Source organism: Ixodes scapularis, unplaced genomic scaffold, assembly GCF_016920785.2.
Source record: "Ixodes scapularis isolate PalLabHiFi unplaced genomic scaffold, ASM1692078v2 PGA_scaffold10__122_contigs__length_95168666, whole genome shotgun sequence".
Classification (NCBI taxonomy): Eukaryota; Metazoa; Arthropoda; class Arachnida; order Ixodida; family Ixodidae; genus Ixodes; species Ixodes scapularis.
In genome coordinates this window covers 5,450,579-5,464,927 of record NW_024609836.1, presented here as the reverse complement: position 1 = coordinate 5,464,927, position 14,349 = coordinate 5,450,579, and the positions used below count along the sequence as shown (strand labels likewise).

Below are 14,349 nucleotides of genomic sequence, written 5' to 3'. Positions count from 1 at the left end.
TTTCAGGGTTTCTTTCGAGGTTTCTTTCGAGCGCGCGGGATCCTACGGCTCTGGTAACTGGAGTCGAGAAGATTGTAAAGATAACGCACAACTCAAATTGGTCCGAGCAGGCAGTTTTTAGCATACTCTGTACTATTGCATGCTGCATACTTAAGAGCCAGCAACTCTATACTAAAACCGTCGCCGTTGTTTCAATCAAGGTAATTTTCACGGCTGCCAATGTCGCATTGAAGCATGATTAAATTCTTTTTAATTCTTTTATGGACAATTTACAACGTGCGCACCAAATATTAAAAATAGCAGTAATATATTTCTGTGCAAAAAACATGAGACATGCAAAAAAAAAATGTTTTAGAGATGTGTTTACGAATTTTTTTATCAACAAACGACTTCACGCACAACGTTGCAAAATGTATCGAAATGTGCATCTTGAAATGCAGCTTACGAACATATAAAAATGATTTGCTTAGTCATCATTGTAGTATCGTTAGTCAGGCAGAAATGCAAGTCATTTCATTAAAAGTAGCGAAATTACGCGCCACTATCTAAAAAAGTCCATCCCTCTTCTATTTCTCTTCAACTCTCCTCAACCCCTTGCAGTAACTTGAACTTGTAATGGCAAAATATTGAATAGCGGGTGACCTTCAATTGAGAAGAGCGACAACAAAACTTCTCTCAAATTAAGCTAGCTTTTCTTCATTGTCAGCTCCACAAAGAGATATTCTCTAGAACCAGCAAAGTCTGTACTCAAATTGAGCTGGCTTGTCTTCGTCCAAAAACTGGCAAAGTCTGTACTCAAATTGAGCTAGCTTGTCTTCGTCCAAGAACTGGCAAAGTCTGTACTCAAAATGAGCTAGCTTATCTTCGTCCAAGAACTGGCAATGTTTTCTTCACAAATTGAGCTACTTGTCTTTGTCCAAGAGCTAGCAAGGTCTGTACTCAAATTGAGCTGCTTGTCCTTGTCCAAGAACTGGCAAGGTCTGTACAATGGTGCTGCTCTTTTGCAGAGTGTACAAGGTCGTCGTAACTTAAAACCACAAGACTAGAAAGAATCAAAAACACACAACACGACACAAAATCTGATTCTGATTTACTCCAGCCACAATTTCATCTGAATCCAGGAAAGAAAAGCCTGACGTGCTCGCGTTGTCGGTTAAAGCAATCACATTCTGAATGTATTGTCTGCGTAGAAGGTGAGGTGTTTTCGCAACTTGACTTTGTTGAGCTCTTCAACGGGCACAAGGCGCTTGTCGCCGTGCACTTCTTTCTCTCGTGTCTCCGCAGATGGGCCACTGAAGAAAATCACACGGTCTTAAAACTTTTGGCCGTGAGTAGTGTCCCTGCTGAGTTTGAGAAGGAATTGTGTTTTTCTCTATACTTTGTAAAACGACAATCTTCTCTGATGTTTCCTTTCTAAACACTCGTGTCAGAGTTTCCGAATGCTTCTCTCCAGGCTCCAAATGCTTGCTTAGCACAGTGAAACCAAAGCAACAACGAAACATTCCTGTCGTTTTGTGTACATTGTGTTGTACATTGTACATTGATGTACAATGTACATCTTCATACATTACGTTACACGGCGGCGAAACCAAGAGAGCAATGAAACATTGTCGTCGTTTTGTGTACATTACGTTGTACAATGTACAACATACCATACAATGTACCATACAATGTACATCCTTGTACATTACGTTACACGGCGGTACTTTGATACGGTAAGCTGATGTCATTTGTTTTTCGTCTCACGACTTGGAATACCGAGATGGCGACACCCTGGTGAACACCGAGACAGCGACACCCCGGACACTACTTCTCGTTTATGCGGTGACTAACCTTTTATTTCGAGGCAATCTGCCATTCATACAGTTGACAACTGCCGGCACTCTTTAGGAAACAACACAGGGAAAGATAAAAGGAAGCTTGGGAAAGTATGAATTTCTGAGAGTGAACACAGAGACAAACGAGCTGTCTAGAAAAGGAATCCCCGAGAGATCAGGGAGCTGGGTCAGTTCTCAAAGTCTCGACGGAGATGGTCTTTGCCTGTTGTCTGAGGCGTGTCTAGTGCCGTAGGGATTTAGCCTGTCCAGCCACGTCCAATCAAATATTTGCTACATTGTGTTTCTTCACCTTTCTTGTTTTTTTGTGGTCCAAGGAACTAAGCTGTTCTTGAGGTTTCCTCTCCTGTTGTCCATTTTTTTTTTATTCTTCCTAGACTCGTTTTAAGTTACGACGACTTTCTACGCTCTGCGATAGCTCAATTTGAGTGAAGGTTTGTTGCTTTACTGAATTGGAGGTTGCAAGCTACTCATTATTTTGCCATTGCAAGTTCAAGTTACTGAATTGGAGGTCATATGCTACTCAATAAGCCATTACTCAGTAATGGCATATTAACGCACTAAGCCATTACAAGTTAGTTCATACTTAATATTTCGCCATTACAAGTTAGTTCAAGTTACTGCGAGGAGTTAAGGGGAGTTGAAAAGACATAAAAGATGGACTTTCTTAAATATTGACGCATAATTTTGCTATTTTTAATGAAATGACTTGCGTTTCTACAAGAATAACAAAACTATAATGATGGCTAAGCAAATCATTTTTATATATTCGAAAGCTGCATTTCGAGACACACTTTTTGATATATTTTGCGACGTTTTGCACGAAGTCGTTTGTCGGTAAAAAATTTGTAAATGTGTCTCTAAAACTTTTTTTGCGTGTTTTGTAATTTTTGTTGCTTAGAAATATATTTGTAATTTTTAATATTGGGTACGCACGTCGTAAATTGTCTATAAAATAAATGGAAAATGTTTTTTTAACTATGTGCCCGCTTCGGTGCGACATTGGCAGCTGCGGAAATTACCCTAGTGAAATTACGGCACCGTTCATGCATGGAGCTTCTGAATTTCATATCTCTGGGAAATGTTTAGCTATGATGTTCACATATATCTGAACATACCTCCCAAGAACAAGGCTTTGAGATAAAAGTTTTTACAGAAATATAAAAAATGTGACCCATGGTGGTCATGTACACCCCTCAAAAAGATTTTAGGGTTAAATATTTTACAGAAAAAAAGTTTTGGGGGAAAATTTCGGCTGGACAGTCGTGCTATCAGACTTAAAAACACGCGTCAGTAAACTACGCAACCACATTTATGTACAAGTAGACTGCCTATCTCAGGGAGTGATTATATCGGAAAATCAAATACAGACATCATAATTCATACCTACCGTATTTACACGATCGTAAGTCGACTCGATTGTAAGTCGACCCCCCCCCCCCTACATTGTACATCAGCAAAAAAAAAACACAACAAATCTTTCGATGCGCATTTTACAGCGAACACGTGAGAACGGCAAAGTGCTACCTGTTTCGAGAGCAGAGCCTCCAACACGCGATCGATGCCTCCTGGTGTGTTTTTTTTTTGGCTGTGCATGCACGTGCGAGGTGCATGAGATGCCCAGGCGTTATCGAAACTAGGAAGTTCACGCTGGTGAATAGTGCAATGCCGGAATAGTGCAATGCCAGAGGTACAGCCGGCTGCACTCGTATAAGCCGAGGTGTTTATGATATCGCAATTGTTTCGTTTTTGCCCAAGGTGGAATGCTTTGGTTCGATTATAAGTCGACCCCCCGCTTCAGATTTTCAAAAATTAAAAAAAGGGTCGACCTGCATTCGTGTAAATACGGTAGTCGTCATAACATGGACTGAGAGACGCCAATAGCACTACATCAGATAGAGAAGTATGTGCAGTCGAGGCCGGTTAAATCAAACCCTCTTGCCCCTACCATGGACGACTGAGTCTGTCCACACTGTTTGTCCTGCTCCCCCCGAAGACGAGCCGTCCACGTTGATTCGGGCTCGAATACGCTACCATGGACAAAGTGGGCTAGGCCACCTGTTTCTAGTGAGCTTTGCCGTTAATAGATTCACGGAAAATAAAAACCTGGTAAATTTATGAATTTGGCAGAAAATTGTTCCAACGCAGGCCACACGAAATTTAAAAATGGCGACGTCAACTTCTAGTTGCTGTGTTCGTAGTGACCATCTTGCCTCAAAATTGGGGCAAAAACTAAGATATCTTGACGTCTCTTCAGATTCAGAAGACGAGGAAATGACTTTCATCGAACAGTGAGAGCAATGCAACTGAGTTATTGGATTTGAGCTCAGACGACTCCGATTTCGATGAAGACATCGTGTCGGCATGGACTAGAATCAGTGTAGAAAATCCCCCTCCAGCCCCTCCATGTTTTGCGTTCACTTTGCATGCAACGTAATATGAACTGTCTGTAGTACTGCTACGCCCGGCCCGAACGTCCATGTGCAAGGTGATGTGAACTCTCTGTAATAATGCAGTGAAGCGGAACTTTAATCCCTTTTTTTTTTGCAGTGTGTTCATAGATTTCTCATATAATATACATTTTGGCATTTGTTTTTGGCCTTTGTATCACATTTTAAATTTACAGTAAAACCTCGTTATAACAAAGTTGAAGGAGCGGTCGTAATTATTTCGTTATAACCATTAGTTTGTTATAGCCAATGTCCATTTCTTCCCAATATTAGCAAGCAAGGGGTATTATGATTGCTTTGTTATATCCATTAGTTTGTTATATCCCATTTTGTTATAACGAGGTTTTACTGTATAGGGCACATAAAAGAATCAGAATTTTCAGATAGTTGTTTTTTTTCAAAAGTTTTGAGAGGCAAAGGGTTAATTCAAGCTTCTGGATAACTGAAACTAACATGCAGGCCCCATCCTATGTGTCTCTATGGGAGGAAACTCCCGGTGAATCAAACTTTTTCACGATCATCTGGCGGGCTAGTTGGTTGATCATATTGTTGAATTAACTGCGCAAATACGACGGCAGCCGTCAAAGAGTCTATTGAGGCAAAGGGAACCACGTCCTTTCAAAACGAATGTGGAATTTCGAAAAAATCGTTTCTAGAACTTTTGCAATTCTACCTTTCTGCCACGGTCATTGCGTTTGAGGGCAAGACTTGCAAAAGAGAGGAATTTGTATAGGGTCGTGCGTGGCTCCAGTCCTCTGCGATATTTTTCTATCGCAGTGATCAAGCAATAGCTAATGCCCTTCCCATCGGCCAAGTTTCCCGTATTTTTAGGTACGTGGACGACTACCTGGTTCTCCTCACACAACGTCCGGCAGACAACGAATTACAAATATTTGACACCATACAATCCACCTTCATTGAAAAAGGACAAGGGCTCAAGTTCACACATGAGTTACCGGTTAACACCGTCTTCAATTCTTGGATCTACGACTGTCTTTCTTTGAACATCATACTTGTTGGAAGTACTCCCCAAAGTCCAAGAAAGGCCTCCTGCAATACGATTCGGCACATTCGAAGATTATTAAGAGAGAAATTGTAAAAAACTCTGAATGCGGCGCTAAAGAAATCCTGTGTACATTCGGCGGGGGAAAGCTTTCATGATCAAATGCAGCGTCTTCAAGATTCTGGCTACCCGAGTTCCATCTTGTATGACGTCGCCGAGTCTATTATCACCACACGGGGACGACAGACGATACAAAGGGACACAAATATCCGACCAGCTGTACTTCCATACATTCACCGCGTTTCCCACAACCTTAAGAAGATTGCATCGAAGTTTAACGTCAAAGTCGTGTTGTCTGCACTGGACAAACTAAAGAAGTTGTGCCCGAAAATTAACAACAAGCAGCAGCAACAGGGTGTGTGTGGAGTTCATCATCAACAAAGATACGTCGAATGCCAATGTGCAGTCGTATACGAAATACCGTTTACTTGTGGGAAAGTGTATGTGGGTCAGACAGGAAGGTGTGTCAACGATCGTCTAAGAGAACATGCCGTGTCACTAAAGTCGTCGCCAGCAGGCCACTTTGCCATACATGTCAGGGACTGCCAGTGCTCCGCCTTGTTCAGGAAAACAAAAATCCTGAAACGTTTCGGGGAACGACGAACTTGCAAGCTCTACGAGGCACAGGTTATTCTGTCCGGTGGGGATGCCTGCGTAAGCGCGCCGTCCGTGGCCTTGTCACCAAAAGAACTTTACTTTTTAAGTCGCGATCTTTAACAATCCTTAGCATCTTTGAATATTTTAAACGTAAACTTCCTCCTCCTCTTTTCTACCGGAGTTTCTATTCACGTCGTCCCAGGACTCAATCGTTTTCAACAAGTAATTTTAGCGAGCAACTTAAAGCTTGGTAGTCTTAGCAATTCATTATCAGGCAACTCAAGCTATAGCGTATGTTTTTGCGGGTTTTTATTATGCATGTTTTAAAAGCATTCTTGGGTTCTTTTTCCTCTTTCTCCTTTCATTAAACGTCAGTTGTTAGTCAACGCTCTATCCTGTCTTCCTTGTCGTATTTGCGCCGTTAATTCAACAATAGAATCAAACTTTGGTTTATTCGAACAAAGTTTGGGTCCCCCTTGAGTTCTGGTTTATCCAAACAAAGTTTGGGTCCCCTTCGAGTTCTACTTATTAACGAGATTTGAGTGTAGAATGGTTTTAAAATAGCATATGAGTGGGGATGGTAAGAGAAAGAGAAGAGGAAAGGAGGCTAAGGACGTTTCGACCAAACGGTCCTCTTCAATTCTACTAAAAGGGGAGATGACAGATGAAAATAAATGTACGACATAGATGCCAAAGGCGGAAGTGACAGACGTTGTGACCTCGGGGAGTCTGAGAGAGAGGAGGAAAGTGCGGGAGGTCTGAAGTCAACGAGGGGAGGAATGCGGTAAGCTCATTATCAATCGACAAAATAAAAAAGGAGAAGGGGAGAATAACCTAGGGCACCCTGTGTGACCACCCAAATTATCAACAAAAAGGGGGAGGGAGAGAGAGATGAAAACATTCTCGTTTAAATTGGAAGGGAATTCCGTCTTTAGGTTACAAACGAATCTGTTTTATTTTTATTTTTTGGCGCGAGGTGAGTGTATGAAAGCCCGATTCGATGACGCATGCTCGCACGTCGAGTTGGGAACAATTCGCGGAGGAGAACTGTTTAGATACGCGTGTGGAGAGGTCGCATTTAGGTTGGCCCGCTCTTTCCGGCACGACAAGTCTGCGGCGTTCTCGGAAGCGTTCGTGGAGTCGGCGGTCGGCTTCGCCGACGTGTAATAATGTCGGACAAAGTGTGCGGGAAGTGATGTGTATCAGGTTAGAAGATTTCCAGGCGTGATTGTTGGGGGCTCTCTTTAGCAGGCCCAGAGGAGGGCCGGCATGTTTGCACGCAAGGCATTTCGGGGCGCCGCACAGCGTGGTACCGGCGAGCAAAGTCAGCAGTCCGCATTCCTTCACTTTTTGACTTCAGACCTCTTGCACCTTACTCGAGGACTTCCTTCCTCTCCGACTCCACGACGTCACGTCTGTCAGGTCTTACCTCCGCCTTTTCTGTATGCGTCGTATATATATTTTCATCTGTCATCTCCCCTTTTAGTGTACCTGAAAAAGACCGTTTGGTCGAAACATTGTTTCCAATCTTTTCCTCTGGCACTTCTCTTTTCCTTCACATCCCGACTAAATATGTAGAACTCTGTTACGCAAAATACATGCATTAAAATTCAACAGATGGGAAAAATATAAAATACAAAACAAAAAAGACGCCGAAATTGCCACCATCGCCACACCGACTCTCGACGAAACGCGTCGGGATTTAGTGCTGAGGTTTCGACGCGGCAAAGCGCGGGAACGCCAACCTCCCAACGGTTTACGTAGGGTCCCCACTGTTTCGTCGAAATGCATTTCGTGGAAACCTATTTTGCGCACGACTTTTCGTGGACACGCTCGGTCGACACCAACGTTTCGTCAACACCCGTTACACCAATCCTACGGTTTAGGGAAGTTTTGTTGCGCGTGTATCACTGGGGCACGTGGTAACGCGCCTGGCCCAATGTTTCACGCTGCTTGGGGATGTCGACCTGCGACGGCTCAGTAGAGAAAAAAGCTTGTCTGAGCTGTCGATGAAACAATCTATTGATGAAACATGGCGTGTAAATGAAACAATCTTAAGACCTGCATGTTAGTTTGAATTATCCAGAAGTTTGAATTAAGGGGGCTTGAATTAACCAGATTTCACTGTATTGACATGGCGGGCTAATCAAATAATTTGTCGATGAACTGATTGCCATCAATATCTTGGAAGAGCCAGTCTGTTCTCCCGGCGGTTTGGGCTGCAAATGGTGCAGCTCTTCTCTATCGCCGCCTACGCTGTGCACACTTTGGAAGTCTTTCCTCCCGAGTGTCGTGCAAACGGGGTCATTACTTCGGCTTCACATTGTCGCGTCCCTTGTGCACGCCGGAGAGTTTGTTTAGAGGAGTGCACGTCGACGGTGGCGCCGGAGGCGTGCGGGAAGACGCTTTCCCTCTTACGTAAAGCGGACATAACAAGCCAGCGAACGGAGCCAACATCCGTTCCAGTTCAAACCAAAGACTGCTCTATGCACCGGGTCAATACAGTAGGCTCGCGATAATTCAAACTCGGATATTTCGTACTTCTGGTTAATTCAAACAGACTGGAAAATCTTGGTTCTCCCGCTATATGTTTAATGTATTTATAGGCCGCTTAATTCGAACGACGTTTTCGCTTAGTTCATACTTTTTTGTTCTTGCGGCCCCGTTGAGTGCGCTTCTTTCTGAGCACCGGTGCACCGCAGAGAAGCAAAACCTGCGGAGCTTGCTTTCGCGAGTGTGGCTTCTCCGCAGTGCACTGGTGCTCGAAAAGAAGCGCACTCAACGGGGCTCAAGCAGGCACAGGTTAGTGAAAAACGGCGATCACATTATGTGCTTCAAGACTAGCAATGATGACACCAAGACGACATCGAGGATGAGGACCAGCTCATTGGCATCATGCTTCCTGGCCTTGAAGCACATAATGTGAACGCCGAGCTGGCGGAATATGCTATGTGTGTGTTTGTCGTGATGACTCATTAGAGAACATAGTGCAGGAAGTAATGCCAGCACAGTGCAGCAGTGACAGTGAAGATGACGATGAAGGAAGGGATGACCCACTACCGACTGTCAATGAGGCCTTTGAGCACATCGCTCAGCTCCGGAAGTTTCTGTCCACAAAGGAAGAGTCCCGAAAAGAGCTACTTGCGTTGGCTGGCATTGCAAATTTTGTTTTGAGATCTCATGTGCTGACTAAAAGTCCACAAACGACAATTTTTTTGCCAGATGGATAAACTTAACGTCACAGTTCTTTCACCAATGTGTTATGCCTGTACTTACTTATAATTAGGCCTATGTAGAGGAAACTGTCAAAAATCTGCTTTGTATGTGTAGTTATCCGTGTAACAAATCATAATATTGTCTAGTATCATATTTAGATGAATTTCTGATCATTCAAAGTTCTAAGAATTCAAACGAAAATCTGTCACTTCCTGGAGTTTGAATTCATGAGAGTCTACTGTAATGGCACCTGTAAGGGCAATACAAATAAGTGTACTCTAATTTGGTTGTGTTGAATAGCTTGTCAGCGAAAGTAAAACAACCACTCTGGCGACTTGACTTCATCCAATATTTGCTGCCATTTCCATGAAAACCTGATGCACCTCCAATTACTACTGGAGCAATGCATTCCAGTTTAAAAAAAACTGTATGGGGGATGACAGGTCATCTTGAAAGATTTTGTTAAAAAGTACTTGAACTTTCCTTTGAAAGTACATATTGTATTTATAGAACTTTACTTCAAGTATCTGCATCAGGTATACTTACTACTTTACTTAAAATACATAACCTCTAATTGACTTTGTACTTTACTTCAAGTACTCTTTAGATGTAACACTGTAAACAAGCAAACACTGTCTTCAAGATCAAGCTCAAGCAGTGCTAAAAATCAAAGTAGAAATAATACATCTAGAGTGCATTTTTGACCGAAAACCAAAAAGAAGTACAAAACAATTAGGCACACAGAAGCAGAACCAACTATTAAAGCATTTCTGTGAAAACACAAGCCGCTTTATACTTGGCTACCAAAACCTATTTACTTTCTTTTTCTTGGTACCATAAAAAATATAAAAGTAATTTCAAAAGTAATTTGCTACTTTTTTTATGGCAATTAGTAATTTACTAAATTACTTTCCATTTGAGTGACTTCTACTCTACTCAAATTACTTTTGAGGCCACTATTCAGTACCTTAAGGTGGGACTAGGGTACTTAAATATGTTTTTTTTTATTTATTGAGATACCTTGCTGGAAGGTTGGCATGCATATATATCATTGGATGGTGATTTCAAATCTGCAATTGAATTTCAGATATCTTTTAGAATAAAAAATATGGCAAAATATAAAATTCCAGTAAGGTAATTTCTTACGGGTCGTTATGGTAATTTCACATCAAAAAATTTATATTTTAACAATATGCAGTGATTTCCAAGGGTTCACCATATATCCTAAAGCTAATTGAATGTTTACAAAGCCATTTTGTCTACCAGAAATAAATCATGAAATTTCAAAGCAAAAACTTGTCACTAAATAATCCATGTTTCAGCTAACTACTTTTTGCCTACAGATTCTAGATGAAAAAGAAAAGCTTTAGGATACACCTCAGTTGTTACTGAAAACAATGATACCAAGCTTACTGAAATCCGCCCATGCAAACATTATGAAAACTTCCGTAAGGCAGTGGCTCTGGACAAAAAAGACAAAGCTGAGAAAATCACACTTGAAGTTTCTCCGATGTTGGCACTCTTATATATCAAGTCTAGAGAAAAAAAGAAAGCTTTAGGGTGCAGTTCAGTTGTTACTGAAAACAACACCAAGTTTATTGCAATCGGCTTATGGAAACATAATCAAAACCTCCGTAGAAAAATGGCACCTGACCAAAAACAAAAAAAAAACGGGAAAACGGGAAATTAGTTAAGTAGTCTCCGATATGCACACACGGTCATAGCAGTCTTCGGCTGTAGTCCTGGGCCCTGGCAGGCTTGTGTCTCTTGGCCATCCTCTTCTGGACCTTTTCACTCTCAGGGTGAGCCTTGTTGGCCTTGCGAAGCCTCCGCCTGTCTTTCTCAAGACTCCTGCGAATCAGGCAGCTACCTGTGCTGTAGCCAAGCTGTGCTGCTACAGCCTTGCTCGTCTTTGCCATTCCCTGGTTGAAGTGTGACATGGCTTCAGCGACAGCCCTCTGCACTGACAGTAAAGAGTCATGTGTGTTCTTAGAGTTCTGGCCCCAGTTCACAGAGTGTAGGCACTCTATGGCGCTCTGCGTCATGCCATCACTGCAGCGCTTCAGGAGTGCCCGGTCGCCCAGCCTCTCAAAGACTGGCTCCAGCGCAGTGCGAATGAAGCCTGGCAGTGGGTTCTTGTGTGGTGGTGGCTCCTCGTGGTTGGCCAGAGCCCGGTTGTAGGAGCACCAGGAACTGTCCCCCTCGGGACAGTGGCTGTGGTCCAGGGCTTCATCTGTCGAGGTCATGTGCAACAAAGTTGCTTGCATTGCCTTTTCCATCCCTGGCACATCATGCTTGTGGCTTCTCAAGGCGTACCCATAGTAGTTTGTTATTTTTTTTATCTTGTCCTGGGTCAGCTTTCCCTTTCCTTTGAGCTACTCTCCCTGTGCCTTCTTCTTCTCCACCAGGGTATGAAGAGCTGCTCCCATCCGCTTGTGTACATGGTTCAGGCAGTCTTTTTTCTCAATGTCGAGGTGTCCATAGACGCTGTCTTGTGTCAGGGCATGAAGGTGCGGCTGGCACCATCGGAAAGGATGGTGGTGTAGCGCAGTCCATTCCTCACCAGGGACCGCCTGAACAGAATGAGGGCTGCCTCGGCTTCCATTCGTCCTGCGTTGCAGTCAATGTTCTTCATACACTTGCGGTTGATCACTTAGTCCCCATGGCTGTCGTCGTTTGGGTCAGGTGCACCCTGGCAGCCACGACAGTACCTTGAGAGGACAGCGTGGTCTAGCACAAGGCCAGTGTAAAGCTCGAGGATGCACCCCACTGCGATGTTGGAGTTGTGTCTGCGTGTCTTCCATGTGCCGTCAAAAATTATATCCACGTTTCCGGGAGAATTGAGGAAGCTCTCGTAGACGTCCTTCACCACCTGAACACTCGCTGCTTCTGTGGCTGTTGCTGCTGCCTGGCAAGCCTGCACCATGGTGTCCATGTGTCCTTTGAACGTCTTATGATGAAGCCTTTGGTGGGAGAGGTTTAAGGTTGCACAGAAGTCTGCATGTGCAGTCGCCCCCTTTCCTATGCTCTGTATTCCCTTCATTGCCCTCAAGTTGACCTCGAAGGGCGTAATCTTGGCTTCCCCGGCGACACGTGGGGAAGAAAATCGACTCTCGGCGAAATCGCAGCTCGAACTTGTGAGAACCAACTTCACTGCCAGGTTGTACTGCCTCTCTTCGCACTTTGAAAGTCCTACGGTAGCCATTCCGCACTTGCCGCATGCCGTGGACGCAAAGAGTTTTTGTAGCACTTTCATGTCCACGATGACGTACTCCGTGCCGCGGTCGGTGCCGTCGCTCTCCATGCAGACGTCGAGGAGCTCAAACTTTCGTGAAGTCGCCAACTGATCTGCCAACGAAGCCTTTTTGTCGTCCGCACATTGTTCACGCTCCACACACTCCTCCGTATAGAACACAGTGTCAATTCGATCTCTAGACAAACTTTGTCCAGCCACGTCCACGAGTGGAAAAGCGGCTTGAGGCATCGGCAAAGTTGTCAAACACAAACTTGATCCAGTCGCGTCCACCAGCGGTAGAGCGGCTTGTGGCATCGGCAAAGTCGATGGTGTCGTTTTCCTTGATGCGGAGGTCTTCTTGTTCCAGGCACGTCTCCTCTTTGTGTTTAGTCTCTGCGTGTTGCCTTCAAACGGGCGTCCCCAGCTGTCAGAACTCGAAGCGCGCAGAACGAAACAAAGAACGACGACGCAGGAGGGCGAATATATACGAAAAGGGAAAGCTAAACATAGTGGAGGTATCAAATAATTACATGAACGATGCGAAGATGACAGGGAACAAACAAAAACACTAGGAAGCACAAGAAAAACACTGAAAATATTGATATAGAAAGTGGAGAAATGCGAATGCAGTGTGCGTCTTGAATGGCAAAGCGAGCGAAAGCAGACGACGTGGGAGCCCGCGGAGCTACCGGAACGACGCGCCGGGGAAGCCAGGAGAGGAGGCGCGCGTTTCGGCCAATGAGGGAGCTGCGCCTCGGAGAAGTGCGCTTTGCCCAATCAGCTTCTTTTTTAGTGCTGGTGACGGCCTTCTGTACAGCATCAATGACGTTGCGGCCTTGTGGGGTACACCGCTTTGGAGCGCGGAAAAAATAAGCACGGGAAACCACCTTTCGAACAAGACCAAGATGGCTCCGATCAGTTGAGCCGTTGCGGTGCTCCGACGGCTTGAAAGTTTGTTCAAATTTTTAGAGTTTAGGCTTGAATTCAGGTCTGTCAACGCTTACAAATTGTCATTAGTTTAATATCTAGAGATCGAATTAAGCATTTATATTTTGTGAGGACATACTCTGGACTATATAGACCTCAAAATCGTGGACTTTGAGAAAAAGCATTTTTCGCAATTTTTTTATATTTTAAGACCCGCGTCCCCCCTTAACTGAATGACTTTTTTTGAGTAACTTGTCTGCGGGTGTCCCCCAGGGATCGAGGCGTGCCCGGAGCAGCAGCGCGTGGACCTGGAAGACATTGACCTGGAAGGCAGCGAAGAAGAGCAGGAAGCCCTGGACCAGTTCCTGGCAAGCACAACTGCGGGTAGGCCTTGTACTTTCCAGAGTTTGCACTCACACTTCCCAGAGCACTTTGGAGTGACAAGTGTCGGCTGGCACAAGAAGCTCTGGTCCGAGAACCTTTTTTTTTCCCTGAACCATTAACGGAGAGAACCACCTGCCTCAAAACATTGTTCATTCCTCTTTATTAAAATCTTTCTCGATTACGTAGATACCCGCATTTCATCGTAAACTAATATTTTTATGCTGTTTTTAAAAGTGCGATGTATCTATTGCATTGAAGTTATTTACTAATCTATCATGCTGGACTTCTCTATTTGCATCGAATACTGACCCGCAAATCGTGCATTGAATATTGTCTTTGCTCGTAATATTTCAAACTGTACCACCCTACAACAACCCCAAATGGAGTTGGTGGTATTGGAAATGAAGAAAGAAAAAAAAAAGAACCAGTGGTGGACGCATTACCGCCAAAAAGTTGACAGTCACTCGTGGCAAGATCCTCTTTTAGTTACAAAATTGAAAGGCTAACTTTACAAAAGGTTAACTAACTTTACAAAAAATTTTGAGTGACATGTGTCAGCTGGAGTCATGGGCACGTTACTGCTAAAAAGCTTACAGTTACTCGTGGCAAGATCCCAACTGCGTTAGTACAAAATCGAAAGGC

At 43.9% G+C, this 14,349-nt stretch overlaps 1 protein-coding gene across 1 annotated transcript in view; it reads left to right on the top strand.

Annotated features, from left to right (window-relative positions):
• LOC115319997 (dysbindin) overlaps positions 1-14,349 on the top strand; it is a 77,845-nt gene that overhangs the window by 51,371 nt on the left and 12,125 nt on the right. Inside the window, exon 8 of the mRNA XM_040219651.3 lies at positions 13,597-13,707. Coding sequence (XP_040075585.1) covers positions 13,597-13,707 — 111 coding nt within the window. The remainder of the gene's footprint in view (positions 1-13,596; positions 13,708-14,349) is intronic.